General features: G+C 52.1%; 7 protein-coding genes across 7 annotated transcripts; 2 read left to right on the forward strand and 5 right to left on the reverse strand.

The window, feature by feature from the left end:
* Positions 1-1,490: 1,490 nt before the first annotated feature.
* Positions 1,491-1,861, forward strand: SCP_0503790 (hypothetical protein; the record flags this gene model as incomplete). The annotated part of the gene is made up of 2 exons (XM_027758443.1): positions 1,491-1,565; positions 1,619-1,861. The coding sequence occupies 2 exons, from the start codon at positions 1,491-1,493 to the stop codon at positions 1,859-1,861; spliced, it is 318 nt and encodes a 105-aa protein (XP_027614244.1).
* Positions 1,862-2,255: 394 nt separating this feature from the next.
* SCP_0503800 (Vacuolar protein-sorting protein) lies at positions 2,256-5,631 on the reverse strand (the record flags this gene model as incomplete). The annotated part of the gene is made up of 5 exons (XM_027758444.1): positions 2,256-3,267; positions 3,323-3,624; positions 3,680-4,834; positions 4,884-5,395; positions 5,445-5,631. 5 exons carry the CDS (start codon positions 5,629-5,631, stop codon positions 2,256-2,258), a joined length of 3,168 nt encoding a protein of 1,055 aa, XP_027614245.1.
* Positions 5,632-6,586: 955 nt separating this feature from the next.
* Positions 6,587-7,901, reverse strand: SCP_0503810 (ATP synthase subunit gamma, mitochondrial; the record flags this gene model as incomplete). The annotated part of the gene is made up of 5 exons (XM_027758445.1): positions 6,587-6,603; positions 6,656-6,892; positions 6,951-7,361; positions 7,614-7,698; positions 7,758-7,901. 5 exons carry the CDS (start codon positions 7,899-7,901, stop codon positions 6,587-6,589), a joined length of 894 nt encoding a protein of 297 aa, XP_027614246.1.
* Positions 7,902-8,093: 192 nt separating this feature from the next.
* On the forward strand, positions 8,094-9,347 carry SCP_0503820 (Probable eukaryotic translation initiation factor 2 subunit; the record flags this gene model as incomplete). Its single annotated transcript, XM_027758446.1, has 4 exons — positions 8,094-8,405; positions 8,461-8,766; positions 8,821-9,112; positions 9,178-9,347. 4 exons carry the CDS (start codon positions 8,094-8,096, stop codon positions 9,345-9,347), a joined length of 1,080 nt encoding a protein of 359 aa, XP_027614247.1.
* A 247-nt stretch (positions 9,348-9,594) lies between these two features.
* Positions 9,595-12,289, reverse strand: SCP_0503830 (hypothetical protein; the record flags this gene model as incomplete). Its single annotated transcript, XM_027758447.1, has 7 exons — positions 9,595-10,030; positions 10,088-11,447; positions 11,498-11,601; positions 11,658-11,778; positions 11,831-11,857; positions 11,911-12,076; positions 12,128-12,289. 7 exons carry the CDS (start codon positions 12,287-12,289, stop codon positions 9,595-9,597), a joined length of 2,376 nt encoding a protein of 791 aa, XP_027614248.1.
* A 368-nt stretch (positions 12,290-12,657) lies between these two features.
* SCP_0503840 (Nucleoporin nup44) lies at positions 12,658-14,939 on the reverse strand (the record flags this gene model as incomplete). Its single annotated transcript, XM_027758448.1, has 6 exons — positions 12,658-12,816; positions 12,871-13,239; positions 13,292-13,385; positions 13,445-13,560; positions 13,616-14,568; positions 14,618-14,939. 6 exons carry the CDS (start codon positions 14,937-14,939, stop codon positions 12,658-12,660), a joined length of 2,013 nt encoding a protein of 670 aa, XP_027614249.1.
* Positions 14,940-16,951: 2,012 nt separating this feature from the next.
* On the reverse strand, positions 16,952-18,601 carry SCP_0503850 (hypothetical protein; the record flags this gene model as incomplete). The annotated part of the gene is made up of 6 exons (XM_027758449.1): positions 16,952-17,170; positions 17,223-17,399; positions 17,494-18,133; positions 18,186-18,302; positions 18,354-18,475; positions 18,527-18,601. The coding sequence occupies 6 exons, from the start codon at positions 18,599-18,601 to the stop codon at positions 16,952-16,954; spliced, it is 1,350 nt and encodes a 449-aa protein (XP_027614250.1).
* Positions 18,602-20,457: the final 1,856 nt, after the last annotated feature.

Raw genomic sequence — 20,457 nt, forward strand, 5'->3', positions numbered from 1 at the left:
CATACTCTATCTCTGTAGCTGGTCTTGATATCGATTTGAATATACTATTTTCAATACCAGGTCCAGCCGATCTCTCAGGCTGTTGAAACGGCGTGAAAGTATGTCTTGTACTTCGATTTCTCGTGATCAGTGGACCAATTAGAGATGTTACGCACCTTTGTCCTTAACCTGCTTGTGCACATCTTGCATGTGGAAGCAATGGAGCATGGGGACCAACTTGGTGTGGATTGATGCCCTATATGACACAGTAGGGGAGATGGTTATCGAAAGTGCTGATGAAGACAGTCACATCAAGGCTTTGGAAAAGGTCTGCTATGAACTCACAAAGATTTCATTGTGGGCTGTGACGGGTAAAGCTAGTGCGCAAGTCTCATTAGTGGTGATCAGCGAACAGGGGGGTGTCGGAGAACATGACGTTCCCCATCGGCGTGCCTGCAGGATCGCGTAATTCGTATCCCAGCTAAGGGTTGCCGGAAGCTCTCGACATCGACTGGATTCTTCCCAGTTCGAAGCAATTGGAGGACCTAGGAAGTTCCCAGTGTATTTGACTGTACATTTGTTTCGGTCGAACCAACGTCTTCCCTTTATCTTAGCGACATGGATCTGGGCATCTCATTAAATGCTCCCGCTGGCGACCTAATTGCCGCGCTCCAGGGCCTGCCCGACCTCAGTAACCTGCTTTTCTGCAGTCTCGTGCTCTCCTTCTTCTATTCATTCTCAGAAGACGTTGGCATCGAATACATCAGCCCGTCAAGCTGCAGAGGAACATTGGAAAAAAGATTTATCAGCACACTTGGATGGATGGACCCCACTGCCCTCTGATACGCTCAAGGAGATGTTTGCACTGAGTTCATCGATTGATCCATCTTACTTGGGCTCCAAAATACCAGTCATTCAATGAGAAGTCAGAATGTATTCGGTATACTACCCTGGTCCCATCTTCTTGCATCAACCTTACTCACCCTTTCGTCCATCTTAGAAAAGGAACGACTTCAATCGCCAATCGAAGGTCACTGCAGAATTTGTTTCTCGAGACGCTATTTGTGTGTATCTTTGAACGCGTCTTCGCATTGTCGTCGCTTGCGCAGCTCTTGGCACGGAAAGGTGCGTCGTTCAATGGCGATTACGGCTGATGAATTGATACTACGCAGAGCCGGAGGAGGAGAATGAGCGCCGACCGGCAATTTGACAGAATACGAAGGTACTTCAATATCATCTTTAGTCCTATACAACCGCTGGGCCCCAACGACGACGCTTTTCCTTTGAGATACATCTGTGTGCTGTTGACATGGAATTTAGCTGCTCGTTTCTTGCCTTATCGGCGGGTTCTGTCAAAATATCGACAATTCCGGTTAGCAATTCCGCGCCTCACCTTCTGGTCTAGAGATGGCCCCAGTGACTGATGTGGTGGACGAAAAAATGGCCATTCCCCATAGACTGGATAGTTTCAGCCAAGTTTCGGCGGCTCAGTACACGGTGAAGTGATCCTTATGGCTGTCAAGGCTGCTCCAAATACCCCATCCACTACCACCGCCGATGTTTCTGCAAAAGTGGCCTCCTTCCGAGTGAGTAGAGGTGTGGTTTCAGTGTTTTCGTATATGTTGCTGACTGCGCCTAGGACATTGACAATGTCATCGGTGTCAGCAAGAAATGTTGTTGGTGCTGCGATTGGCTAAGCAAGGATCTTCCTGTGCCAGGGCAGGATGGCTTTGTCTTACCGGGCACTCATGGCACGACCCTTCCCTGGTCTCCTCCCATATTTGACATCCCTTTAGCAACTCTCGTGCCGCTGGAGCAAGCTCTCATGGAGAAGTTATACCAGTGTTCGTTGACAAGGGTACATGTGCCAGGCGGCAAGTGATACTGGAGTTGCGTCAATGTCTGGCAGCTACCCCCTTTCTCCCCGTGTGCGCAAGGGCGACAAGGCGGCGTTGCCTAAGTTACTAACGGGCGATTGAGGGGGGATTGAGCTTTTGCATGGCTGTATCAGAACTTATATCGAACACTGCGTGTACAATACAAGATAATTTGCTATGGGGCGAATTGAACAGGCTGCTGCCAGGTTACCTCACAGTAATCCAAGAACCGTGGTACCTATTTTACCCGACGTCATGGGCGTTTCCGCACAAATATAAAAGAGTACGGCTTGCGAGATCATCCATTCAGTTACACTTATTCAAAGAAACATCAATCTTGTATAAGGATATACACCTCTTCATACAATTTCCCCATGCATCCAGTCCCGTTCAATAGCACTATCGTGAATACCCCTGCGAGTACTGCCCGTACGGCGACTGCTGCTGTTGCTGCTGCTGCTGCGAAGACGGCGGAGGCGGGAAGCCCTGGTATTGGTAAGCGTTCTGTTGCGCAGGCGCGGGCGCCGCTGAGACGTCGTACTGCGACTGGTAGGAGATGGGCGGCGGTGGCGGTGGGAACGGAGACCCTGCTGCTGGAGGCGGAGACTGATATGCACCCGAATACGGAGGCTGCGATGGCGCAGGTGGGGGGTATGTAGACTGACGTTGAGGCTGCCCGTACAGAGGCTGCTGTTGGGGCGGCCGAGGAAATGGCGACGACTGCCGCTGGGGCTGCTGTTGGGGAGGGAGATATTGGGTTGGCTGTTGCTGCCCGTAGGAATATTGCTGAGGCGATTGTTGTGGACGTGGTTGCGGAGCGGAGCTGGGAGCAGTATTGGAAGCAGAAGAAAAAGAGCCGCCAGTGTTGCTGCCAAACATGCCCAAAGCAGCATAAGGGTCAGGAGGTATTGGCTGTTGATAAGGCGGCTGAGAAGGCGGGATACTCGGCCGCGGAGGAGCATACGACGGTCCTATCCCTTGTGAGGGAGATGGGTTAGGATATGCTCTTGCTGGCTGGGAGTTCGGTGGAGTAGGATATGGCGCCCTTGGTAACTGGGCATTCGGAGGGGAAGGATATGTTTGAGGGGCCGGCGACGACCACTGGGTCGCGGCAGGGGGAGGAACCGGTGGCGACGTCGGCCCGTTTCTGCCACGTAGATTCATAGATGCAAAGGACGATTCAAGAGTAGATGCAAGAGAAGGTCGGGCCGGAGGCGGAGGGACGCGGGGCTTCTCCGCCAAGGGTGGCGGTACTGATGAAGACGGTGGTGAAACGGAGAGTCTGCGCTGCGTTTCTGCCTGTGAGGCAAGTGTCTCGCGCTCGACTTTTCGGCTGGACACAAAGTCCTGCACGTTTCGCTTCAGCACTGTTGTTAACTCGGTCAGCTCATTGTAAAATTGCAGGCCCTTTCTGAAAGACGAATATGTTAGTCTCACACTCGGACCGGATACCACGATAGACGCACGTCAGACCGTCTCGCACTTCCATGTAGCCGTCTCTTGCGCGGGAAAAGCGTCTGACAGTGTCGTTCTTTCGCCTCTCTCTCTCCTCCCACTTCCTGGCACCGGGACCACGACCGGCGAGATCTTTCAAGCCTCGCCATAAGGCCGAGAGCTCTTGCAGTGTGACCTGTTCGTGATGTACAGTGGCTGCGAGTCGCTGTTGGTAGGGTCGGAACTTCTCCAGCTCTCCTGCGAATAGACTAGTTTCCACACCAGTATTGCGCCTATTCAGGAGGAGCAGATGCGAAACATCATCGGATTGCACCTGAAAATTCTTGATAAGCCACCGCAACTCATGAAGGCAGCGATGATGAATTTACTTTATCCTTGAGATCCTTCAGGACCTCTTTCCGCTCATGACCAATTTTGTTCAGCCTGCCCAACCGTTCTTCAATCTCGTCCACGAACTGCGCGACCTTAGCGCGCTCCTCGTCATCCTTCGTCTCACTAGCGACGTCCAAGTCCAGCAGATTCTCCGATCCGGCTTCAGATTGGGCCGTGCTCGCCCTGAACACGTCCTCGACTTGCGGAGACAACAACAAACGTATCTCTCCTGTCACTGAATCCCATAGAGCTGCGACTTGCTGATCTGATTGCGCCGCGGCGTCCAGGGCACTGAAGTGCGACTTCAGATCTTGTCGAAGAGCCTTCGTGAGGGACGCCGAGGGGCCCTGGGTCCACAAGTGGTCGTACTTGACCCGCATAGCCTCGCAATCCCTGCTTTCTATCTCCAAGTCCCTGCTGATGGTATCGAGCTCTTTCCTCACGCTGTCCTTGAGTCGATTGAGTTCCGTCATGATGCTCTCCACACCCTCCCTCTTCTCCATAACGCCAATATCGTCTATCCATCGGCGCACCTCGACGGGCACCTCCTCTTCCCCGCCCACGCCACCCTCCGCCATTGCCTTGAAGCGCCCGAGCCCCTGCTTGACACCCATCGAGTCGAGCACGCTGCGAACCTCGGCCTCGGCCTCGTCCGCCTTCTCGACCTCCCCGCGGACGAGCTTCGCTTTCTCTTCCGAGTACACGCTTGCGCTTTCGTGCACACTGAGCGGGATGAGGCGTACGAACATGTCCGCACCGATCACCTTCTGCACGTCCGGCGCCGCGTACACCTCTTGGATCGTAATCGGCGTCGCTACCGCCGCCTTGTCAATCTGCGCCAACGTTTCAGCCGTGGGGAGAACTGCATTATAGATCAGGTCGTTCTCCCGCTGCGCCTCGTTCTTTCTGTCTGTGCACAGGGCCAGATGCGCCTTCGTCAAGTCCGAGAGCGTCGGCCCCGCGTCTGGCGGTAGGTTCGGCGACATTTGCATCACGAACACGGACGCGAAGGACGACGCGGAGCGATTCGCTTCTTTCGCAGCGGATTCGGCCACGGTAAACCGTACAAGGGCGTCACCATGTTTTCCTGCGCTATTGTCTGCGAGTGCTCGGTAGTACTGCGATACGGATGTGAAGTATTTGGCCTTGGTCTGCAGATGAATTAGTGGAGACACGTCATTAATATAGAAGTATGCCCACCTGAATCACAGTGACCCAATTGCGGTCAAATATGCCCTTGCCCATGAACTCCTTCACCTCCTCGTTAAGAGAAGTGTACATGAATGCTGTCTGCGCAGCAATCTTAGCTACGAGCGCGTTCCCCTTCTTCTCGTCCGTGCACTTCTCGAAGAACACCTCTGTCGCCTGCGCGAGTATGATACCTACCAGGAACTTGATCACCTCCCGGCTCAGGTCCGTGGATGGCGCATGCAGGAAGTTGTCGTTGATGTACGTGAGCATGCCCGCACACGCGCGGAAGTAGTAGAATGCCCGCTTCAGACCCTCTGGGTCCGATCTGTTTTGCGACGCTGCGATGGCCGAGTGCGTCGCCGCGATCTGGAAGATGATGGAGGCTTTCTCGTACGCAATCGACGTCTGCGTGATCAGCTTGTTCGTAAAAGCGTCCCGCCAAGGAAAGTTCACCCGTATCTCTGCGAACCGCAGCTCCAGCAGCTCAAGCTGGCCGAAGTACTTGTATAAAAGATCCCGGCCTGCATTCCCTGCGGTCAGGAAATGATCGTAGGATGGCTGCGTGCGCACCTGTAATGTCGCTCCCTGCGCCCTTCACAGCATCCTGCCTGCACCGCTGTAGGTTTGAACATTCCGTTGCGTAGCTATCTGGATCCTCGCCGTACGAGTGCGAGATGGCGTTGCGGATGGGACCTGTCCAATCTACCTCATCTGTAGTCTTCTTGGGAATAGATATCATCGGTGAATGGTGGGCCATGGTGAGGTGATTATAGAATGAAGAGACTCCTCGGGCAGAACTCGGACTCTGATACCGTCTATAATCCGCAGTCCTGACTTGATCGACGACACCCAAAACCCAAAGTTATTTCCTATTAGCCTCAAGATAAAGACGCATGTGTTTGCCGGGAGTTGGTGAATGTCAGACACGGATATCCTGAGGCACGAAGGTTGAAGCAAAGACTGCAGAGTGTCTACAATCTGCCTTCGGGAGACTATGGTGAATCGACGCAGGCGGACACGATAATGGAAGTTGGAAAGAAGTTCCCAACCTACGATCAGACATAGGCTCGTAAACCTAGTACGAGTAGATAGAGCCGCAAGAAAGAGTCGTTTCTCTCTACAGATCAGACACCGATCGCAATTTCATTGGAGCCATATAGAAATCACGATTCATCATCTCCTCATGTTTGATCATTTGTTTTCAACATGGATTTTATCAGTCTGCTTGATTGTGCGCATACATAGAGTACATAGATACCAGTTTACTGCAGAATAGACATTTGTGCATGCTTCGAAGATATTACGACGACCGCCGTGACTGCGGCGCGGACTCTCTGCCAGTGCTGGTCCCTGGATGCCATGATCTGCTGACCGTTGTGGCCCAGGTAGAGAGCGACCAGACTTACATTTGCAGATTACTCCGTAATCATGTAGTGTTCCTCAGCAACGCTCTCGCGCAGACATGACCGCCGCAAGCAGAAGACGCGCCACTGCAGAGACTCGATTGGCTCGAGAGTCGAAATGCCAAATGTCGGGCGGTCACACGTCCTGGTTAAAGAAAGCATTCGGTAGCTCAGTACACTTATACGTTGGCATACATTGAACAACATGCAGGACGGCGAATAATTGTAGGAGATCAATTAAACATCCACGCTGTATACGACAACATAAAGAGACGTTCGTCTACTTCAGCGACGCGAGTGAGTGACTGCTCAAAGAGCACTTGCACCTACGCAGATTTAACTCAGACGGGGCAGAACAAACAGAAAGAAATCTCGTACCAGTGATGATGTCGACCAGCTCGTTGGTGATAGCCGCTTGGCGCCCACGGTTGTACTGCATTTGCAGCCTGCTAATCATGTCCGACGCGTTCTTCGAAGCATTGTCCATGGCGTTCCGGCGTGCACTCTGCTCGCAGGCATGGCCCTCAACCAGCGCAGCATAGATTGCGTTGGCGAGCGCGAACTCGGCCAGATCCTTCGTCACGTCGTCCTCCATCTCGTATGCCCTGAAGCCCGCTGCATGACGATAAACTGTTTGATCGTAGAAAACACAAGAAGGGTTTAAGGCACGCACGCGATTCCTTCAGCACGTTCTCGGTCTCAATCTCGACGACCGCGGGCTCATACGAAATTGCTGACACGAACTTGTTGTACACAATCGCGATGCTGTCGTACTTGACGTCCGCCTTCGAAATAAGATCTGCCACCCCCGCAGCGTCCGCGAACGTCGGGATGTCGCGTCCAATCTGGTTGAACGTCATGACGAGGCTCTTGGGCATCGCGCGAGACAGCTGCGCCTTCGACTTATCACCAATGACCATGACGGGAGACTCAGGATCCATCGGGACCTCCTTGTCCGCGAAGGTCTTGCGCGTGAATTTTGTCACGGAGGAGTGGATACCACCACACAGACCCTTGTCCGAGGAAATGACGAGAAAGAGCTTGCGCTTCCCCGAGGTTTCAGCAGGGGCATTCTGGAATACCTCTAATTCGCACGGGTCAGAAATGGGACTCTAACCAATGCAGACGAGATACTGTGTGCAGGCTCCCACACCGTAAGAAAGCGTAATATCCGGTGAAAAGGGATAGCCAGAATACACATCGAGGAAAGGTATACGATGCTTCGGATCATCGGCACCACCCTACGACCCCCGTAAGACGGATTAAAAACTCGTACGGCAATATGTGGAAGTTCGTAACTGGAAAGTGTTGAAACAGTGCAATGTCGAATACTGACCGGAATTAGCGATCCCATACTCCTTCCCGGCAACCATCGCGCGCTGAGCCCTTGCCATTTTTGTTGAGGCAATCATTTTCATCGACTGATTATCGCACTCTTCGTGAGTACTCAGTCGAATCATTGCAGCTATTATCCACATACCTTCGTGATCTTCTCGATGTTCTTCACTGACTTCAGGCGCAACTCGATCTCCCGGAGGGTGGCCATGTTGCGAGCATTTGAGGGGGCTGCCCCCAGCACCGCAGGCTGAGAAGCAATACGACCGAGCGTACGCCGAGCAAGCATTGGAAGAAAAGGAGGAGGGAAGGAGTGGTGGTGGTGGACTTTGCCAGCAGCGGCCGGGACAGTGCGGAAAAGCCTGGGAAAAAAGCTTGGCGGAGTTTGGGCCCACTGACTCTTGCTTGAGCTCATCGACATCGGCTGGGAGCTCACTTTTCATCTCAAACATCCTCGGTACTAGTACCACTCTCAGTTAACATGGCATCTGAGGGACCACTGTTTGACCCGTCGTTGAAGAAACGAAAGAAAAAGCAGGTCGCGTTCTCTGAGGACCCTCTCGGTGCTGATGCCGACCCTACCACCCCCGCACCCGCTGTCATTGACAATACTACGACAAATGGAGATGCGGTGGACATGGGACCAACCACTGTGCACGAGCAGATGATGCAGAATGGCATAAGTGGCGCGGATGCGGAAGGTGTAGATAAGAAGGAGGAGGACGAAGACTTTAAAGCAATGTTTGGTGATCTGAAGAAGAAGAAGAAAAAGAAGGAGATCCCACTAGATCTGGTATGTTCTGACAGCCTCGAAAATCCTGTTCCTATGTGAATGCGATTTCTGTCAGCCGGAGGAGGGTGATGGTGCAGCAACACCTCCTGCTGCCTCTGAAGATCTTGACTTCTCGGACCTGAAGAAGAAGAAGAAGTCGACGAAGAAGAAGGCTGTGCTAGATATGGAGGCGTTTGAGAAAGAATTGAACGAGTCGAAAGCAAAGGAAGCGGAAGAGGATGAAGGCGGAGAGGAAGTACTCGCAGAGGTCGACGAGACGGAGCTCGGAGAGGATCCGTTCACGCGAAGTGAGACTGCTTCGAGCTTAGATGCTGGGAATGAGCCATGGCTCAATAGCGACCGCGACTATACATACCAAGAGGTGCGATTCGATGTTAATCTGACTTTGGTGACGTCTGACAAGCCTCGTCTCCAGCTGCTTCAACGATTTTATGTGCAACTGCACGCATCCAACCCTGCCCTTCTTAATGCTACTGGCAAACGATACACGATTGCTCCTCCCCAGATCATGCGAGAAGGAAACAAAAAGTCGATCTTTGCGAATGTGTCGGATATTTGTAAACGGATGCACAGACAACCGGAGCATGTCATCCAGTATATGTTTGCGGAGATGGGTACTACTGGTTCCGTCGACGGCTCGGGTCGTCTTGTTATCAAGGGCAAGTTCCAGCAGAAGCAGATCGAGCATGTGTTGCGTCGATATATTGGTATGATATTGTTTACTCGTCTGTGCCGTTCGATCGCTCATGTAGCTCGTTTTGTGTTCGTTTAGTGGAATATGTTACGTGCAAAACCTGCAAGTCCCCCGATACACTCCTCACGAAGGAGAACCGTATCTTCTTCATGTCTTGCGAGTCGTGTGGATCACGGCGATCTGTGGCGACAATCAAGACTGGTTTCCAGGCGCAAGTCGGAAAGCGCAGCAAAAACAAGAAGGGCTGAGCTGCTTGTTTGCTGTGCAAGGACATTTCATGTGTTATGTGCATCCTCCGGCATCTGCCTGCCTCGTGTATATTCGGCATTCAAATCATGTACTTTTACACGCAGATACGATGCGACGAACAACACGGTACAACGGTTAGACCTAACTTAACTGCTCAATGATATCGTAAGAATAAGATGCGATCCAGAACATATAAACGAAAACAGAGAATACGACTAATATGTACGATACAATATAACCACATAATCAAGACCCAAGCTCGCCAACCTTCGTGAGCGCCGCCCGACGCTTTTTCTTCGGTGGCTCCTGGCCTTCCTCGCGCGCTGGGCCATTGCTTCCATCCCCGCTAGCAGGGGGATCATCAATAAGAGAACGCGAGCCTTGCGAACTTTCGCCCACGCTCGGTGCGGGAGTTAACGGAGTCTCAGCTCTCCGCTTCAGAGGTAAAATAGGCGTCACTGCAGGTGACGCGGAGGGTAATGGTATTGACGCCACGGACGGCGTCGACATCGGAGTTGCCACGGTCGAGGTGCTTGTGAGTGGCAAGGAATGCTGATGAGCGATCGACTGTAGCTGGAGCGTCTGCTGCTGAGTGTGATGTGTTGGCAAGATCTCGTCGAACACAACGATCGTGCAGTAGCCGTCTCTGGACGAGATAATCAGACACTGGCCATCTGGGGACCTGTCCGAGGACATGTGCATCAGAAGGGCTACCAATCCGAGACGAAAGATCGCGCACCACGACATATCTGTAAACTCATCGTAGTGGAGCTTCGTCAACAAACACACGGGACCCGCCTGCTGAGTATCGTAGATCGCAACAGTATCCATTGTGGCGACAGCATACAACATCCGGTACGGCAACGAGAAAATCGAGGCAGTCGCTATAGGGGTGACAGTAGGCGTGCTGGGCTTGGAAGCCAAAGGAGTAGGCGGCCTGAGGGAATCGGTCGCAGATAGTGCGGGCGAAGGCATCATTATCATCCCGTGGGAACCAGATGGTATAGCGACGCGAGGAGAAGGCGCCGCAATGGATGGTGAAGACACGATGGTCGGAAAGCTCTTCAGAGGAGATTCAGGGCTGAGGATATTATGGGGAAGACCCGTTGCGGACGAGGCGCCCGCAATATCGACATTCACCGTCCGGTCGACACCTTTCTCCAGCACTACTGTCTGTGGCTCAGGGGGTGTATCCGCTGGAGCAATGTGCGTACGCAACTCGAACAAGATGGGGGAGAACTTGACAGCTATGCTTGCTTTCTTGTGCCCCGGAAGTCGGGCAATCGGCGGACGCGCAAAGTTGGCACGAGAGTAAATGTATACGGAAGATGATGCTTGGTTATCGGGGGCAACAGGTGAGAGGTTACCCCTTCTGCCCCGAGGTTGATCATCTGCTCTTCCGTGGCCGTTGCTGGACGCACGTGAAGATCCTGGAAGCACCGAAGGATCTTCAAACTGACCCGCAGGTGTGAGCAATAAGCCACCGTCGGGACTGAACGTGAGTCGTCTGAAGAAATTCGTGTAATTCTCGTCGCCGTAAAGCTTGACGGAAGTCCAAGTGGTAACCGCGTTTGGCATCATACGAATGGCTGGCAGGGCAGGCATCGGTGACGGTGACCGGGCATGGCGGCTAGGCATGAGTGGTGAGCCTGCAGCAGTTGACCCGCTGAAAGAGGATCGCCGAGACGAAGAGTATTCAACCGACGGTGGAGGGAACATACTGCCAGAGGGCGTGCTGGGAATTGACGCTGTGGGAGTCAAAAGAGCACTACTATTGTGCTGATGTCCAGAGGTAGATGACACCACCTCGTCTCTGAGCTGCTCGCTAGCGCTCGTGATGATGGACTCTGTCTCGCTAGCCGTGGACTCACGTCTGAAGGTCCGCGGCCGGCTATGTGAACTCGATGTGCGGCTGTGGCGGTGCGACATGCGAGTATTCTTGCCCACAGCGTGCACTTCCAAGGTACCCGACTTATGGGAGATGCTGTATATGTGCATAGAGCGGTCGCTGCTCTGCGTGGCGATGTATTCGTTCAAGGGATCCCATGCAACGCCTTGCACATAGTGGTTGTGCTCGGCAATCTCATGAACACATTTGCCTTTAAGATGTGTCACCAAAGCAGTTGAGGAACGGCATATTCTGACTGACCTTCGTTCGAGGTGAAGATTCTTGCGCAATTGTCTGTGCTGCCTGCAATGATATATTCCCCTGAAGGACTCCACGCAAGATCGTATACTTGCATTGTAGTGCATCTAAGGTACGAGGGTTGATTATTCAACTGATTGTTATACTGGATGTGAGGGCGCACCGGAAGGTCGTTCGCGGTTTCCAATGCTCTTTCTCGTATTGCATCTCTTCAGGACTCAGGTCACTGCCATAGCTAGTGGCATGCGGACTAGTCGTTGGAGACCATATAATGATCATTCCATCTATGTCGCGTGAGTACCTATGCGCGCAGATGTAGTGTCATAGGATACATACCGTCACCGGCCGAAGCAATCAGCTCGCCTAGAGCACAGTCAGCTTTGGCACACAAGACCCCGTATAGGTGCAACACTTACCGTTCGGGCTGAAGCGCACAACATTCACTGCAGCGGAGTGTCTACTCAAGGTAGCGAGGTACTCTACGCGAGGTGGTCGGAGCGTTGGCGTGTTGCTTGTGGCCGCCGAGGTCGACGCGCCTTCTAGCACTGACTGTGGCATTATATTCGGGTGCACCATCCATAACTTAACGACGTAGATCGTTAATGATTCGTATGGCCACTGGTGATCACTTACTCTGACATGGTTGTCTTCACCACCTGTGGCAAGTCTGTATGACTGTCCCGCGAAGTTCTTGTCCTGCGCAGGACGCGCTTTCTTGAACTGAATTGGTTGAAAGTCGCAAGTAGCAATAGGTTTGCTGTCGTGCCACCGGATTTCCAACGTACGGATGCGCATTTCTGGACGTGTTGGGCTATCGGAAGAGTTAAACAAACATCCGGGGGCGACAAAGAGGGTGCTTCGTATAGATTGGCTGCCCTTTATAGCTGGTTTATTTGGTTTTGTAGCCGAGCGTTAGGATCAATACAACCCCATCAAACGCGGGTAACGCCGAGACTTATCCAGTACAACTATTGCCTGGCACGCTAAGAACGGCACGCTTCCCACAAGGACAGCACAGATATATCGACAAACGTCCCATAGGTCAGTACAACATCACAATACATGTAGCTTCGTAAGGATGGGTGGAAAATGCACAGCCCTCAAACAAGATACATGTATGGTATATCACCGTTGTGCTTCGCCATCGTACGGTGGTTGCAGCCTCAATAGCCTGTACTGCCGCGCAGTGTCGACGCCGACGTCAACAATGCGTTCGGTTCCTCCTCCTTGACACTGGTGCCCTGGATGACAGCCAGGTCCTTGATGTCTCGCTGCAGTATCTTGGTGAGATGAGCCAGCCCAGCTTGCTCATCGGCTAAAATCTAGAAGATGCTCAGAAGGTGTCCACGAACTGGACATGTGGTACACACGCTTACCTGAGCGATTTGACTCAACCCTTCATCGTCAACAACAGTCCATTCGACAACGCCGCCTTTGCGATCCCTCTCTCTAGCGGCATTCACAGCACCTATGAGTGCCCATAATTCATTCAGTTTGCCTCGCATCCGTCCCGTACCCCCCGGTCTTCGAATGTCCTGATCAATATCCTCCAACGCTGTGCGAAGCGCTTCCTCTTCCGGACGGATGGCAGACGACCGCAGTGTAGGAATCAGGAGATGAAGATGTTGCACGAGTTTGAGTACCCGATGCGTCAGTTGGGTCTGTAGCATGGAGGCGCGGTTCAATCGAGATGCATTCGATAGTTGATGTCTTTGTGACAGTGCTGCAATCCTCGTCTGGAGTTCCTGTTACAACAGTTGGTGGCGAACCTCTCATGTCAGTTAGAACAAATCGTACCTTCAATCTTTCTTGCTGTGCAGTAGCTTGTTGCGATTGAGCTTCAACACGCTTCTGCAAGTCATCAAATCCTATCGCAATCACAGGTACAAGGCTGAGCCACTTCGTCAAAACACTGCGTTGAATAATCGGAGATGAGGCGTGAGAACGTACCAACTTGGATCTGGATTTTCGCGGATAGCTTTTTGCCACAGTGCGTCATTCGTCGCATTAGCTGGTCGACCATATAACTGTACCTGACTAGGATCTACTAGATTGTAAAAATAATGCTGCGAATAACGAATGATCAACTATCACTCAAAAATGCATAGAAATGCGGAATACCTGAAAGCGACATTGTGGAGAAGCGGGGTCCCACGCTTTCACAGTACTCTCTATGCGTTGAACCAATGATGCGAACTGAGACTGGGCGTCTGCTGGTTGCTGACTTGAGGGAATAGCTGTCCGAGAGAGAAGGCCGGATGACACAGCATTGGGTTGCGTTGTGCGACCGAGAAAACTTCCCCCCAGAAGACTACCCCCAGCTGGTGATTGTCCCGAGTTCCCGAACAATGACCCATACTGCGGAGGTTGTCCGAGCGTGGAAGTGGGTGGTTGTCCCAGCATTGAGGGAGGCGGTTGTCCCAGCATTGAGGGAGGCGGTTGTCCCAGCATCGAAGTGGGAGGCTGTCCCAACATGGACGACGAACCTTGCTGCTGCCCTTGAGTGGAGCCAAAGAGAGACGGTGGAACAATAGGCGGGGGGGCACCAAAGAGTCCACCACCTGTTGTCGAGGAATTGGTGGTGCTTCTGAAGAGACCGCCTCCCGTGTTTCCCGCGGAAGTGCCAGTGGTGTTACCGAACAATCCGCTACCAGGTGCAGTCGCACTACTCCCTGCTGTAGTATTGTTGAAGAGTCCTCCGCTCGTTGCCCCGGTTGTGCCTCCAGCAGTGTTGCCAAATAGACCGCTGCTCGGTGCATTAGTATTGCTCCCTGCTGTGGTGCTGCCAAGTAAACCACCTCCGGTCGTATTTGAGCGACTTCCTCCAGCTGCGTTGCCGAACAAGCCACCGGTCGTGTTGGTGTTGCTTCCCCCGGCAGGGTTTCCGAACAAACCACCTCCAGCAGGTGCTGTGTTGCCTCCGACGGGCGCGTTTCCAAACAAACCGCCACCAGTTGTCCCAGTGTTACTTCCGCCCGTCGCGAACAACGGGTTAGGACTAGTCCCAGTGCCACCAAGAGGATTCTGAGGAGCTGTACCAAGCAGTGGGTTACCGCTAGAAGTACCGCTGGTCGCTACGTTCGACTCAGATTCGATATCTCTGTGATGAGCTTTCTTGCTTACCCCCAAACAATCCTGCTCCCGCGGCCGGCCGATTTTGCATATTCGTGCCCCCAAAGAGTCCTCCACCTCCCTGGTTGGCCGAGTTACCGAAAAGTCCTCCGGCCGTAGATTGCGATGTTCCTTGGTTGCCCCCGAGGAGCGGATTGCTACCCGCTCCGGTCTGTGGCGCGCTGCCACCAAATAACGACGTGCTGCCCGGTGCCGCTGAGGGTGCTCCTAGCAGACCTACCGCATTGGACGTGCCAGCCTGTTGTGGTTGTTGAGAGGCATTCCCAAAGGCACTGCCGCTAGACGTGTTTGGGTTGCTGAAAGAACCGAACATCACCAAGTAGTCCTAGACCTAATTTGTCACGCAATCAGCTTTCGCTCGACTATATCCTGATCACGTACGTCTTAAAGGTAGTACGCCACCTCGCAGCAGGTTTCCAAAAGATTGTTGCGAAATGTTAGGCGCGAAGTTAGACACGAAGGCTCGTGGGAATTCAATCAGAATTAGGGAGGTAACTTTCACCTTGGGGATATTTTTGAGTTAACCAGTATTTGTGCTTGTTAGGATCAGAAGGTAATGACCTTTATGTGGAAACGATCTCAACCACCGACGTCAAGTCGTCGTAACGTTGTGAGATAGGTGTTTATATCAGCTTTTTCATGGCAGTTCTGGTCTGCCAAACTTGGACTTAGCTTCACTAACGCTGAATGTTTTAACTGGGCTCTTCATATTCCATTCCTGCGCATCTCGCATGTGCTGTCGGGGCGTTTGCGTTGTGCAGGTGGGCTTCATATGGACTGCACTGAGCTGGGCTTGGCCACATGGTGTGCTTTGTACGCTTTCATGCTTCTTTACTTAGGACTCTCTGGGGTTGAGTTTGGTGCGACGTCCATCCGGTTTACCCAAGCCTGGATTGCCCATTCCCGAGTCATTGACTCCCCATCAGTGTTTCTCAGCTTCGGTGCCTGCGCTAAGGCCAACGTCCAATGTAACACTATTTGATAAAAGTGCTTCTTTGTCAAAAGGCAAATGTCACTGACACCCTGCGTCTCATCAATGGCTATGGCGTGTGCCTCGTCGCTTGACACTCCATCCTATAGTTTCTGCTGGAGGTGCCTTTAGCATAGATTCCAGTGCTGTGATTTTGATATGCTCTTCCGACCAGTGAGTGCCGATGAAATGATATTCTTCCTATTAGGGTTCTCATACTTGGGACCGGTGGGACCTGCGATTGTTTCGCAGCTCATGCTCCTCTGTGTCCATACAACGGCATACATGCTGATCGGAAACAGCAATGGCCCATCCGATAGATGGCGTTCGTCATTTGGCGTTGACACCACCTCGGATGAGGTCTACCCCGCAAACTCGAGCGTGTGGTGCCACCACGCCACTAGTGAGTTCAGACCTTTCGTCGATGATTTTCTGCCACCTTGCTCACACTTCCCACCCAAGATTGTTCCGAAACGCTGCTTTTAGGAGGCATGCAACTGTGGCCGCTTATCAGAGCCATCTCGATTTATACAGGTCGGTCGGCACGGCGTGCACCATCCGCGTGATCTTGCCTGATTGTGTCCCGTTAATTCTCAGTCAAGTTCTCAATGACTTGTGGTTTCCTCCTCCTGTCACATCACCACTCGACTCGTATGACTACAGTCTGCGCTCTCACTGGAGTGTTTTCAATATGATTTCTATCAGTTCTAAACGCTGCAGACAACCTGAAATTTCCACCAGTTGCTGACCTTCGATATTCCTTCCCTAACCTGTTATTCTGTGGTACTCCGGCATGACAGCTTAAATATGTGCTACTCTGTCCGAGTTGACTCGGGCGTACTCTGTGTCGAAAACTACGATTTAGGCTCGTTTAGCATAGGAATTCGCTCTACAATCTTGTCCCGCACAGCCATCGGACACCTGGGGTATTCCATCTGGGATATTTACCTGCTGGGCAAAATTGAAGCTATAGATGGTGTAACAAATATTTGTGTCAGGACGATGACACGCTGGGTGGGGTCATGTCGTTGAACTCGTAAACGTGCTGTATTGATACATCCGACAGACATTGGTATACAAGAATCCCGCGTTAAATATATACGCAAGAAACGAGCCCAGACCTCTACCCAACATTCGGAAGTCCACAAAGCACAAGTGAACATTAGCTGATACTACGCTAACGCCCACCGCACCAGGCCGTGCAATAAAATGCAGGTTACAACGGACAAAAGGCCCGCCAACATATACAAGAAATGAAAACAGTCGAAAGCTGGATGGCAGCCGCGTCAGTTCATGCTCGCCGCGAATGCAGAGGAATCAGTGCACCATGTCGAAGAGCGAGGCCGGTGAGTGTGCTATCCGCCCTCGAATACACGACCCGTTCCCCCGTCTTCACTATTTGAGCTCTTGCTGTGTCGCCTTTCCTTGTGCCCTCTGGATGTAGCGGCCATCGCCGGAGAAGCAGACGAATTTGACACAGGGGAGTGTACTGGTTCAGCAACGAGGTCATTTTTCTTACGCCTTTTCCGCTCGTTCTCCCGCAGATTTAAGCGCACACCGAAGAACGAGATGTGCTGCGATCATTGTCAACAAAGGTACGTGGACGACACTCTGTTCGTGACTAACCTTTGTCAAATCAGTCGAAGCGCGAAGACCTGGGAACTCCTTGGTGGAATAAATCTTGAAAGGGCCACCATAACATTCGGCAAGCACTGGAATCTCCTGGGCACCGTAGGCTTTGGAGAATATGTTGAAGACGCGGTACCGCAGTATAAATGTTCCTTCTATTTTCACAGCAAGGTCCTAAAGCACCAAACGAATGGTCAACAAAACTCCCAATGAACACAAGACCTGAACTGCTATGCCCGGGACGTGCAAAGCAATCTTTGACACGAACAGAGAAAACGAACATCAACGCTTTCTTCCCCTTGTATTCCAAGCTGGCGGATTGGACAAATGTTGCGCCCACAAGTGCTTCGGTGCAACTGGAGCTCTCCGCTATGGCATAATCACCGTAATACGCGACCACGTCAGAGTCGACAAAGCTTGTCGATGGATGCAGATACCGACTGCCGGGCGGCGACGACATATAGCCGACATTGGATGGCATTAACGTGTTCTGATTCAGCCCCGGTGGAGGTGGCGGCGCTGGAATTGAATACGAATGTGTCCAAGACGCAGGAGTTAAGGTCGACATGGGAAACATGTTCGGCATCGTGCCGGCAGATACCTGAGCGGAGCCGGGATATAGTTCATGGGACATGGAAGGAGGCGGCAGCGGCGGTGGGACGGTATATGAAGATGACAACGACGGTGGCATTGACGAGAAACCCCGGTTGACCTGGGCCGATATTCCCGGAAAGGATGAAGGATGCAAGAGAGATGTTGACATGGTGGACGATGAAGGTGCAGAAGGACTCTCATACTGTTCTTCTGGTCGAAGCCTGGAGCTCTCTACCTGCGGGACATCAGCGTCGTCATCTCCCGGGACTGGGAACAGGTCGACATGACATAGAAGACCGAGGCTCTTAATATCGCTGCAACAGAACAGTGAACACGAACTTCTCTCCGGTAGACGAGCAAGCGTACTCATAGTTCTCGAATTCCTTCTCAATCTCTCTTGGCGTACCAGCATTATACACCTCAAACAGTCGGAACTGGACCACGGGAGGTGGATCAAGGGGTCTCCGGTCTTTCCGCGCATATCTTTGGACAAATCGGTCAAAGGCTTCCAACAGCAAATACCCACAAACGCACTTTCGCCCTAAATCTGCCTTCTGTAGTTCAATTAGCTCTGCCCGTAATGTGTGCCCGCCGAATTCCCCGTCAATGAAGGTGACAGGGTCGCCAATAGACGACGACCCGACTCGTCTGGCTTGCTTAGCGGCTGTCAGACCTACTGATGTTGAGTGTTGAGTAATCGGACGCACAATTAGGCCCGAAGGCATCCGTTCAACCGATGCGCTATCTGGGAACCGCAATGTTGTCTGCATTGGCGCGTGCATGAGTGGCAGTGGTCTAAATTTGGGACAGACCTTGTGAAGTATCTGAGCGTTGAAATTGGTTGAAAGATGTTCAGCGACGAAATTTGTTCGTCTCAGAGCTGGGTTCCGGGACGAAGGCTCTGGTAAGGTGTGAAGTGGGGAGATCTGATGCCGATACTAACGCCAACGTTTATAAGCACTTCACATCCGACTTACCTGTGTGTGGCTTTGTATTGCGCTGTTGAACGCCCGCTTGGAGTATGGCTTTCGGGGTTTGTATTATATTGTAGATGGATAAACAGGTCCATTACGCCGGGGTAGCTCCGATCTTATCATATCTCAGATATTCTGGCCAAAGGTTCGGGAATGGGCTCGTGCCTGCTGGAACACACCTCAAGCTCAAAGTCAACTCGTCCTTTGCTGTTACCTTTACCGAGTCGGAGTCGAAGTGCCTCGCTGCATTTCTGATTGAACCACTCTTCTGAATGCATGGGCTCCGATGTGAATCGTAATCGGAGTCAGACCATGTCCTACTGGTCGCCCTGGTGGTAATCAATCCATGCCACCAATGGTTATCCTGTGGCAAGGGTTGCTACTGTACTGTATTTGAATCCATAGGTATGTTTCACACTCATTTTATTTTGCTTCAATTCGACACCATGACTCCGGATTGATCCCCTATCTCACTCGGTTCATTACGCCAGACGTTCATCGACTCGGAATAATCTGGCGATGGCGTACGGCTTGCAAGACATGATGCCGACGTATATAGCCCCATTATTAGTCGGCTCTTGGCTTCATACGTGTCGCTCACCGCTCTATGAATGGCCAGAAGGATTAGATGCACTACTCGTGGTCAATTCCAGGGTCGCCTAGAGCATGTTCTGGATGGAACAGAATTACTGTACAAGCCGCTCTTCCTCCGCCGCAGCTGCATCTGGTCGCATTCCATTACCCGAGGGCAGGACAGACCTGTCACCAGTTACCAGTCAGATTGTCAGATATATCCTCGGTATTACACATTTCTCTCATACGGAATCTAGTCACGGCTTTTTACGAACAAGGCCTCCTATCGCATCCGGAAGCCAAAGGAATCGTGACTTGGGTCGTAATACCTTCGAGCTTTTAGCGGCTACTGGCAGATCTCTCGCCGTGTCTGCAACGATCAGGCCTTATCCTTGAACTTTGTGCCCTCTACATCTTCATCTGATGTAGTGGTCCCATATATGCTTTCCCGGAAGAATCTACTGTAATTTGTATAAACTCGCCTGTCGGTCAAATCACAGTCATGATCACGGTCCTTCGTACTTACTTACCTAATCGGGCATGGACGCTCGGATACAATCTGTGCCATCTACTAGTCTCGTAACCAGACGTTCACGTGAGCAACCTGGCGGTTACCAAATTGGGCGTTTAAGATGTTGGGTCGCTCCCGATAACGTCTGGTGAAATTTGTATAGAGGGGGGGGGGTATGTCACATGAGCGTGACCTCAGCCAAAACTCGAAACATCCGAACCTGAGCGCGGCACATTCGCGAGTCACCAATGCCTCGAATATGGTCCAAGGTACACGTATGGTCACACACATGAACAAATTTTTCCAGCGGGGTCAGGAGATGCACAGGTACATGCGGGATGACCAGCGTGACACGCGCTGCGCGGGAGCTACAGTGGGGAGAGCGTTACATACCCCCCCCCTCTATACAATTTTCACCAGACGTTCTGACAACCCTTCCACCTCAATTCCCAAAAAGGGTCGAAGGTCAGAACGGCTGGTTCCGAGACTAGCCATCTACATCGGAATTGGGGTGAGCCACATTAATATTCCTTTACTACACATGTACACTATAGCTAGCCACATGTGCTGATCTACATAT

Source organism: Sparassis crispa, assembly GCF_003851025.1.
Source record: "Sparassis crispa DNA, contig_000004F, whole genome shotgun sequence".
Lineage (NCBI taxonomy): Eukaryota > Fungi > Basidiomycota > Agaricomycetes > Polyporales > Sparassidaceae > Sparassis > Sparassis crispa.